Source organism: Chelmon rostratus, chromosome 19 (assembly GCF_017976325.1).
Source record: "Chelmon rostratus isolate fCheRos1 chromosome 19, fCheRos1.pri, whole genome shotgun sequence".
Lineage (NCBI taxonomy): Eukaryota > Metazoa > Chordata > Actinopteri > Chaetodontiformes > Chaetodontidae > Chelmon > Chelmon rostratus.
The window spans coordinates 9,618,165-9,628,553 of record NC_055676.1 but is presented as its reverse complement, the minus strand read 5'-3'; the positions used below and the strand labels follow the sequence as shown (position 1 = coordinate 9,628,553).

The 10,389-nt window shown below is 43.5% G+C and overlaps 1 protein-coding gene across 1 annotated transcript; it reads right to left on the bottom strand.

Annotated features, from left to right (window-relative positions):
* Positions 1-2,331: 2,331 nt before the first annotated feature.
* On the bottom strand, positions 2,332-5,465 carry LOC121623520 (T-box-containing protein TBX6L-like). Its single transcript, XM_041960810.1, has 9 exons — positions 5,450-5,465; positions 4,887-5,034; positions 4,543-4,645; positions 3,682-3,846; positions 3,448-3,594; positions 3,248-3,324; positions 3,020-3,093; positions 2,724-2,937; positions 2,332-2,527 (listed from the first exon to the last, which is right to left on the bottom strand). Exons 1-9 carry the CDS (start codon positions 5,463-5,465, stop codon positions 2,332-2,334), a joined length of 1,140 nt encoding a protein of 379 aa, XP_041816744.1.
* Positions 5,466-10,389: the final 4,924 nt, after the last annotated feature.

Below are 10,389 nucleotides of genomic sequence, written 5' to 3'. Positions count from 1 at the left end.
TGAACATGAAGTCGAACACTATCAGTCTGCAGGCTGCCTTTTTTAGGCTTACAGTTTTGTCATTGAACCAGTGTGTAAATGTGTTTCAGAGCCCCTGGTGCTTTATCCATTAGTTGTTAGTAAGTAGTCATGATGGACAAGATGTAAGGCCATGAATTAATCAGCATTGTAACTGGCACAGTGAGGCTGAGAATAGCTTGTAAGCTGTCAGGAACTTACCCCAGTCCCTCTCATGTAATCAGCCTTTGATAGATATAAACTTCCAGTGAAATGTACAAACTGCTCCTGAAATTTAAACATCCAAAACAAGTTGGTAATAATCATTTTAAAAGATTTTTGTTCTCATGGATGTTTTTTGCTTAAACTGGCACTTCTTCCCTTAGGATTTTTTTTTAAATTACCCTCCCCTTGATATTGTCTGAGTATAAAACAGAAGTCAAGAACATTGGTCGGCTCAGTAAAAAGCCTCGATTGAACGCCCACGTGCCCCTCGGAGCTGGAGTCATAACTAAAGCAGCCTAATTGACCCAATGCGTGGTCTCAAATTCATTTTATAGCGAGGTGAGGGGAATCCAAGATGAGCTATGCGGACCCAGGTGACCCAAGCTACCTCAGGTAGACCTGGAGGTTTTAACCATCGTCCCCTAATCAGAGTGTCACACTTTCAAACGTCCTTACAGTCAATATGTCTGCTGTTGACGAAGCACCCTTTAGAAACCACATCTGCTCCACGTTCGGTGCCTCTCTCTGTATTTTCTGCAGTGATGTTGCACAGAAACACGCCAGTTTTGGTGCTCTAGAAAGTTCCTTTGCAGCGTGTGCTCCCCGAAGCTTTATAAACGTCCCAGATATGGCTTCCCTCTCTCTCTCTCTCTCTCTCGTAAAACATTTACAGCACAGACGTTCCTGCCTTCTGCTGGGGAAACTATGCCAGACTACAATGGTAATTCCACACTCGCTGTCTGTCATCGCTTTATCAGGTCAGGCTCGCTGCTCAGGACAGTCTCTCGTTGCGCAGAGATCATTCTCGCCCTTTCTCGCCCCTAATTGTGTCTCAGCTAGTCGTGGTATAGCAACAGATTAGTGGAGCAGCGGGGTCATGAAGTAGTTTCCAGGACATTAGATCCTCTGGTGTGCAGAGACCTGTATGTTAGAGTGTGTATGTTACACCTCGGCAGGTCAACATGAATCACTTATCCAGTTCTGGTGCTGCTTTTTGGATAGGGTTGCACAGTGAGTCCACCACTTTGGTCAACACTGAAATATCTGAACGATTGCCTGGAAACTTTGTGCATGCATTCATGATCCCCAGAGGATGACTCCTGACGATTTGGTGATCATTATTTATCCAGTGGAAGATCTCAACATCTACACTGGATGGATTTACACAGAATTTACAAAAAACTAAACTAAGATGGTGAACTTGGCAAATATTTTACTTGTTTAACATCAGTATTGTCATTGGGAGCATGTTAGTATGCTGATGTTTGAGCATTTTTCTCCAAAGTACAGAGCCACTGTGGACTCTTGGTCTTGTTCGTGGATTTGTCACTTACATTCGCTCACAGTTTACCCCGCGCAGGCCATCCTGTTAAGAATCAAATGAGCTATTCCTTTATCTATTCGAAAGAATTCCTGAATGTCACACAGGTTCGCTCATTGTTATTCGCCTCCATTTATTGTGACAAAACTTTCCACATCTAAACACCAATATACAATTTTGACACTTTTGATGCAGATACTGATTCTGTATGACCTATCTGATATGACTCTAAAACTGTATATTGATCATCATTAATTAATGAATCACTACATTGTGATGTTAGCAGATCCAGCTGTAGGTGAGCATGAAGTCAATACAAGAGGAAACCCCTTTGAGGCTTTTCTGAAAACCCTTGATACCTCAATATGAGACAGTCTTATTGAAGGTCTGTTAGTGTACAGATGGGTTTTTTTTCATCACACCTGCAGATTAAATTTCAAACTTATTTCCCTGCTGACTGAATACAATATATATACTGCGTGTCTCAAAACACATACTGCATCTGCTTCAACACAAGACAGCCGTGCAGGCTCGAGCTGAACCAGCATGTGTGTGAGCGGGAGTATAAAGAGACAACACGCACCTTTTTCTGCCCCATGAAACTGACAAGAAATAAAGTGACCCCCACATAAGGCACAAGCTCCGGGTAATAACTTTATACACATTTGTACACTTTTAACACAAAGGCTGGGCTGGCCCGTCAGTCTGTCTCTTAATAACTGCGTTCCTTCAAGGCTTTAGTGGTTTTAGCCTCCATCTGTGATGTCAGCATTGCAAAGGGTCAAAGTTCACCACAGGGAGTAGGAGAAGAGCGGGTACTGGCTCCAATCTGCCCCGTGGCTCTGGTGGTGAGGGTGGTGGTAGTATCCGTGCTGCTGGGCGTTGTGTTCATCTGTGGCAAGCGGGTGAGGTGGAGGGTGGACGCGGGACTGCGCCGCGTCTGCGTCGTTAGGAGGCAGCGGAAATCTTGCGTACTCTGCAGATCTGGAGAACAGGAAGTGACGCCTCGGTTAGTTTTCACGCACCATCGTGCTTACTGCTCATGTGTGTTCATGCAATCAGGGGGAAGTGTGTGCAATTATTATGCCATTTATTTCCAAACTTCATGCAAACTTCTTATAAATGCTTCATCTTCCAGTCTCGCTAGATTTCGTCTCATCCTGGATTTCTTAAATTATACCTGTAGGGCTGGTATGACACGGATGCGGGCACCATCTGCTCTTCACAGCTGCCGTCGTACTCGTGCAGCTCCAGGGGCTCGGCGTGCAGACTCTCAGATGGGTCCTGCTCCAGAGCCCAGGCTGAAAGGTCGCCCCCCTTCAGTGACTGCTGCGTGGAGGCCTGATTCTTCCCTGCCTGCGCCGACTGAGAGGCGGAGGGCATCCTCTGCAGGCCTGAGGGGGAAATACAAGGTTTAGTAGGAGCTCATAATATTGTAAAGACACTGGCACACGAGCTGAATGAGTAAAAACTTACCTGGAGGACTGTTCCAGAGAGCTTTCCTGTCCAGTGCGGCTCTTTTTGCAGGAGGGCTTCTATTCGGACGACATCTATGGAAGAATAGAGCACTTATAGCTGCTTCCTTTACACTTATACTCCCCTATCGGATTTAATTTCTCACTGTTGTTTATCTTTATGTTCATATTGACTTAAAAAAAAAGTATAGGTGGTTAAAGATGTACATTTTAAGGGCGTAATTTCTACCTTTTACTGTGGGAGTGGGTTCCTCCCTCCCTGAATCCCTTGGCGAAGGGGTTGTGGTCAATCTTCAATTTGGTGATCTTTAAAAAAGGCAGAAAACATAGTGGTCAAACTGTTAGTGGTGCAGTGTTTTGCTTCAATCAAACGGGAACATCTGTGATTCTGTGTTGAGTCTTTCCTAAAACTGCCGTACACGTTCATACCTTTGGGTTCTGGTAAGTGGTCACTGCAGTGAAGGTCGTCTCTGGGAAAGAGAAGGTCTGGAATGGGCCCCAGCGGACAGTGTAAGGGCTGTCTGCCTGTGTAACGTGAAACCTGGGGTAGTAGCGATGCATCGAGTGCAGGATGATCTGATGAGGGGGGGGTTGAAAGGTGAGTTGAGCAAAGTAAAAACAAACAGAATATTTTTGAACTCTGCGTGTAAGATGGTGTCTTACGTGGCCGTGCTGGTCCAAAGTGTTGTTGGTGAGCTTCATTTTGAGAAAAGACAACGACTGCTTCATCCAGTGGCTTCCTGGGGCGGGGGAGTCCGGGTGCATGTATGTCCTGCACAGGGGCTGGGGCTCTGCCTTCCCCGCGACCTCCCACTGCTCCTTTTTCCACTACAGAGAAATGGGGGAGGGATGCAAGGTTACCAAGTGTGAGACCTGGGGTGATGTCTGATTAATCAGAGGCCTTCGTGAAGCATGAAATCATGAAATGCTTTTTTTTTTATATAATGAGTAGTGCCATGCAGGAGAGCTGTGGAGCCTGAACACCTTCTTGTTGGCAGGATTTATTGCAGGACTGCTCTTTACATTATGTGGTCTTCCTGGTCACCTTTGCTATTTTAAAGGAAATCATTTTTTTGTTGTTGTTGTTTCTGCAAATTCACCTCATTGCTCTCCCACAGTACTTTCCCTTTATTGTGCACCTCATTGTTTTCAGGTGTGGGCTAAAAGCAAGATGTGTGACCAAATGGGCCACAGCAGTTGATGTAAGAGCCATTGAATGTATGGATGGCTGGCTGCTCCCTCTTTCACCGATCGTGAATAAGGAGGGATGCTAATTGATTGGGCCTCCAGCCGAGAGTGCACAAACAGGAAGCAATGAAGGGCTTTGATATGCAGACGGCCCAGAGTGGGCAGACCTGTGTCTGGCTGCAGATTGCTGCATTTTACATACTGAAGTCTGCTGGTTTAAGTGTCCAGCAAACAAAACAAAACATGGCAAACTATGAAATTCAAAAAACTGAGAGGCTTCATACTGAATGTAGGGGTGTGACAGTGCACGCAGTGTGTGCTGCGTTATGCATTTACCTTATATTTGAAGCTGTCTACAGGAACCATATCCACCATGATGACGTAATTGGCAAAAGGCTGAAGCCCAGATAGACTGATGCTGCAGTGTGGAAACATTCTCCTGAAACAAATACAGTCATGAGTCAGTAAATGGTCTGAATGCCTTTGAAGAAATGATGGAATCCGGTCATGTGATGTGCAGTCAAAAGTCTCTGCTCTGCATCCTCTGTACAAGCAATTTTTTGTAGGTTTTGGCCCATGTGATAAATGACACAAAGCTGGTATTTTCAGAAAGCAGAGCAATGCCCTGAGAGCAGCAGCGTCTTACTTCCGCAGCCGACTAACTGTGCTAGCGTTGTTACCTTCCATGCTTTGTTATAATCATCTCTGTTCCGATGCTGTGAAAGGACCTCCAGAGATCAGCGTTCTCCAGGGTCATCCTGATGCAGCCCTGCTGGTATGCGTCAGCAGCTGGAGGGGCCCGGGACATGCTTAGATTCGATTTGTAGTCTGCAGAGAAAGCATATTTATAGAATGTATGACTGGTTTGTTGCAGCATGGAGCTTGTAGAAGGATCAAAAACAGGAAAAATGTATTCTTGCAAAGCGTGCACAACTTCCCATCAACATCGCTCTGAACAGTTTCACTTAGAATGTTCTCTGCTGAGATGGAATGATCTAATTTGATACTCAACAGTCCTCTTTAATTCAGTAAAAGATACATGACAATTTGATTGCACAGTTTCTCATGCATTGGGAGAAATGTGTATTTTTTGTGGTAGAAATTGGAAAAAAAGGGTTAATTTAACAATCTTTCAGTACGTCATGGCCAAACATACCTTGTGATTATTTACCTGCAGCCCAAAACCAAACAAATCATTACAGTACATTACAGTGTCACACTGTTAGGTCTTAATTAGACTTACCAGAGATGTGTTGCATGTTGGTATGTCCTCCTGTCGTCGCCACCAACACGGACGTTTTGAGAAAAAGTGCTGCTTTCAGGTGTTCTCACACTCAAGTCGTGGTTATCTGGCCTTGAAAAGTCTGAGCCTTGAACTTGATTGGTCATCACAGGGAGGGTGGGGTCTAAACAGCCAAGGGGCTGCAGACAGAGCAGGGTGTGGGGGCGGGTGAGAATGCTACCTGATGTTGTAAATTCACAAGTTCATTGTCTAGATGTTGGTGTCCTTTTGCTCAATGACCTGTACGTGAGCCATTTCAGTACTTCTGTCAGGGTGAAAATCTCTGGACATATTTTGATTTTGTGCAAAATCGTACCATTATTTTTTTTTTTATCAGAAAGACATAATGTATGAAGAAGTTCAAAGAAAGAGATGTTTAGATCTTTAAAGAGGTCTGCATGAAGTTCCAGTGAATGGGAACATAAACACTCTTCTACTCTCTTTTGCCAGGTTCTTGTTATGAGAGACCTTCGAACAGTTTTAGGGGCAACAATGATGACGTCAATGAGTTTGTAGACACCAAGTTAGAATATAGTTATCTACCTGAGATGATGAGCCTTGTGAAGAATCTTTTGGTGCTTACCTGTGTCCCAGTCATACAGCTTCTCAAAGTGCACTGGGGGGGATGGAAGAGCAGACAAACAGGTCCCTTCCTGGCAGCGTTGGTTGTGTATTGAAAACAAGTCAGGAGATTACAGAGGTGATTGGAGTCGTGGTATAGCCTTGACAATGGCGAACAATGCTGCTAATCCTATGAGGCCATTTGGCACCACCCCCCACCCCTTCATGCTACCTCCAGGACCCTGGGAGAAGAGAGGGCCCTCTGATGGAGCCAGCAGTTAGCAGCCCGTTCACATGAAAGGCTGATGGGAGGAAGGGAAGAGCAGCAGTTTGGGCTTTGGAGGACAGTTTTCAAAAGTTTACAGCCCACTGAGTTTAATCTTACTCGAACGACAACAACAAAAACAACTCATAGAACAAACTTAAAGCAGAGATCTGAAAGTTTCCAAAGATGACAAACATGTCAGGCTGAATTTTGGGCAAGTAAAATGTTATCTGTATCTCCATTTGGTGGAATGGTGCAGCCACAAAAAACAAACAAAAAAAAACACGGAACCTGAGGGGTCTGAATTTTTCCATCAGCTCCTCGCTCCAATGAAGAGTTGGAACAAGCTCATACAGGACATTTATGATACTGTCAGACAGAGTGGAATTTTGCAACTTTAAAGCTGTGTCAGGAAAAAACAGAGAGCCACTAGATAAGGAGTTAAAACCCTCCATTCTCAACAGAAATGGAAATATCCGGTTCATAGAAGAGTTCATCATCTAGCTGATTTAAATCAGTCAAGATTCTTGAAACAAGCGATTCAGTGGTACAACAAACGTTAACCACACTACTACATTCTGTATAAAACAAACTAATAATTGATTAAATATGCTTTTAAGACAACATCAAATTACGTATGTGTATTTTTGTCCTTACAGACACCAAACCAGATGCCCAAAATCTGTTTGTATGGCGTGCACAGGCTCTCTTAGGGGGGTAATTTTTGCCCTAAGGTGACAACAGAGTGACATTCGAGCAAACCAGAGCGGCACGGCCGAAACATCCACCCGGTGCATGAAGGGAACAAGAAGTCTACATTTATCAGCTGGACTGTTCTGAGCACTCACAGATCCATCAGCAGCGTGCATCAAAATGTGTTAATCTGAGGTCAGACACTGGGATTTGTTTGACCTTAATGCTTCATCACCCTTGAAAAACTCAGGGTGCTTGGATTTGGGAAGCGATCCAGACCAGCTACTGCCAGGAGCAGCTGAAACATACACGATCTAAATCCCAGCCATCAGAATAACCAGACAACTGGAAGAAAAGAATGATTTGCTCTTTTGTTCTTGTTCTTTAACTTGCTTCATGGACTATTTTCTACTTGCAAACTAAATATAGTGCTGCCTTTAAGCAGCTTCAGGAGCTGCTGACTTAGATTTGAAAAGAAAGTGTGACAGCGTGTTGAACCTGTGTTTCAAAAGTTCCATCAGCCCAATGCACAAAATGAAGCGTTGGCATTGTATGTTTCTACAAACCCAGGATACATTAAATCCAAGCCTGGGCTAATTCCCAGAGCATTACATACCGACATTTGGTCAGGCCCCTCGGCGTCTCATACAAGGTACCCTTTAGCGCCTGCAGGAGACCCACCAGGCTAAACACGAGACTTTCACCCAGGAGGCCGAGGTTCATGTCCCACGAGAAACCAAAGGTGAACAGTTTTTCCAGGTAGTTTTGGTGCCTAAACCTAACAAAAACCGCATGTTAGAAAGGTTATTGGCTGGAAGGCTTTGTGCGTTGCTGGTATGAGAACGTGTTGGATGGCCGGAGCCGTGGTTGTGGGTTCACAGTGGAGCTATTTGAACGCCTGTGGTGACTAAATTGGGCATTTTAAACAGGATCTTTTCCTGACCCTAACCAAGTGTTTTTTGTGCATAACCCTAGCCAGACCTTAACCACGGCGTTGTCAAAAACATAAAATTGAAAATGTAAAAATAAAGAAACGCTAAGTATGAACGTAGAGGAATGGAAATTTTCAACAAATCCGTGGTTTGCAGAAACGTATGTAGATGTGCGTAAATGGCAGCATTAATTCGAGCGACTGGAGCAGAATGATCCACCTCCTGATTTTACAGCGGTCTCGGAGAGAGCAGCTTGCTGCCTTTATGAGGCCTTTCCACTGCAGCTGTAGGCATGTTGAAACATTTCTCCTCTGCTTAAATCAACTTGAGGCTGGAAGATGGAATCCAGTCTGTTCCTGCCTGCGGCCTGTGTCACCTCTGCAACTATGCTACAAAGCCACGCTCATGTAGGGAAGGATATCGCTAACATTCGGCTCTGCTAATGGTGTTTCAGACTGACTGGGCAGTGCTGTGAAGGGAACGTACACGTCAGTGATTTGCACTGGAATTCAGGTAATTTGCTTCACGGTTTTATCCAGTGGTTTGCAGTGAATTCACCAGCAGAGTGATCTGCAAACCATGTGTCTTGTTTCTGTAATGCGTCAGTTCTGCTGCAGTAAAAATATCTCATGGCACAGGAAATGCTGTGGTTTCGAGAGTTTCGTCGAGTAAGCCTAAGCTGCAGCTGGAGGATGCAGTGCATGACCCTGGCGGTAGTAGCGCGGAGACGTGGCTCTGTGATCTGCTCACCGCTTGGACGCAGCGGGCAACTGAGTGAGTGGTTGGGATGAATAATCCTTTGTCCTCCTTCAAAAGCAGAATACTAAGGTAGTCCCCAAGCGAGGTATTTCATTTCTGGGGAAAGAGATCCTCGTGTTTGTGTGAGGAGAGGGTATTCATAACACTTTCAGTCCTTCAAAAGCAACTTCCTCCAGCATCTTACAAACCACAACTGCAGTGTCAACCAATGTAGGACAAAGATCAAGAGAGAACAGTGAAGCTGCCTTTTTGTGTTAAAGTCAAGTTGTTGCAGTGCTTTAATCTAACAAAGTAAATGCAGTGTGTAGGATTAGATATAGAAGATTTACCATAGCTTTGCAATAAACTAACACATATCTGTGGTTTGTTTCAGTTCAACATTGTGCCTGTTTTAAAACTATCTAAAGCTCTTATTTGCCAATACTGCCACCTACTGGACCTCTCCTTAAAGGCACAAATTGCTCTCAACTAATTTTCTACTTCACCCTAACTCACATTGTTTTAGCATACATATATCCGCCTTGTATTGTTGCTCAACTGATGAATGTGTCATCGAAATCCCTAATACCCACAATGCAATTCAGCCTCCAGCCCCAACAGTTGTCCATTTAACACTGGCCTGAAAAGATCTTATGAAACTTCAGGAGGGAAATCCGTCATTTTGTATTACAGCAGCACAAGAAGACCAGAGAGGTGCTGTAGTTATGGAGAGAAGGTAGATGAGCAGGGTAGCAAAAAGTTCAAAGTTAGACAGCTAAGTATATGCAGTACTTTGAATAGTGTGAATAAATGAGTGTGCAAAACCAGTAGTGCAGTTTTTTAATAAGCCAGAGGCAGTGGCATAGTATAATATTAATATATAGCATGGTATTTCATATAGTGTGTAGGAACAAATATAATCAAGCATAATGTGGAAAAATCTTATTTTTACCATTGTTATCAAGTGTATTTGATTCTTTATCTTTTTTTTTACAAAATTCTTTTTAGCCCTATGTTTTATCCATACACATAGATTTCTACATATATATGTGTGTGTGTGTATGCACACACACATATATATAGGTATACACATATACACATATACGTATACACACACACACACACACATATATGAGATAACAGAATGCAATCGAATACAGCAGTACTTTCTCCAGCCCATAATAATTCCCTGGTCTGCTGAGCCGCTGACACATGCGTTTGGGAAAACAAGCTTTTCTGCACCTAATATAATAAGGCAAAGTATTCTGTCTGAAGGCACTTTAACAGCACATAATGCTATTTTACCGGAGCAAAACCAATATTAGGAGGAAGTTAGTGCCATTGCCAAAGAGGTACTCTATTATTACAGAGGATAAAGACATATTTACATTTATCCAGTTTCTACTCTGCACTTTTAGGAGTATGATGAATGAAATTTATTCCATCTCCGATCAGCTACAAACCACCAACACAGAAAAGCATGAAGGTTGCAAATTACACTATTAATTCTCACTTTTGTGGTGAAATCTAATGTTTGGACAGGATAGACAAAGCCAAACTGTATTTCAAAAAGAAGTAGAATGAGCAGGAGAAGTAAACATACTGTAAGTGCTGTAAAGGTCTAATTAGGGACGTCTTAAAACTCAGGGTTTCATGCAAGAGGAGTAACGAATCTTCGATTTTTAGCATGAAAAGCATGACAAATGAAAGGA

What these genes read in the sequence shown, in the direction of transcription:
- LOC121623520 (XM_041960810.1), bottom strand. An exon ending in TAGACAGCTTCAAATATAAG is followed by an intron (nt 3,847 to 4,542) that starts GTAAATGCATAA and finishes ATTTCTCTGTAG; the next exon opens with TGGAAAAAGGAGCAGTGGGA. An exon ending in TCTCTGGAACAGTCCTCCAG is followed by an intron (nt 2,938 to 3,019) that starts GTAAGTTTTTAC and finishes TTTCCCCCTCAG; the next exon opens with GCCTGCAGAGGATGCCCTCC.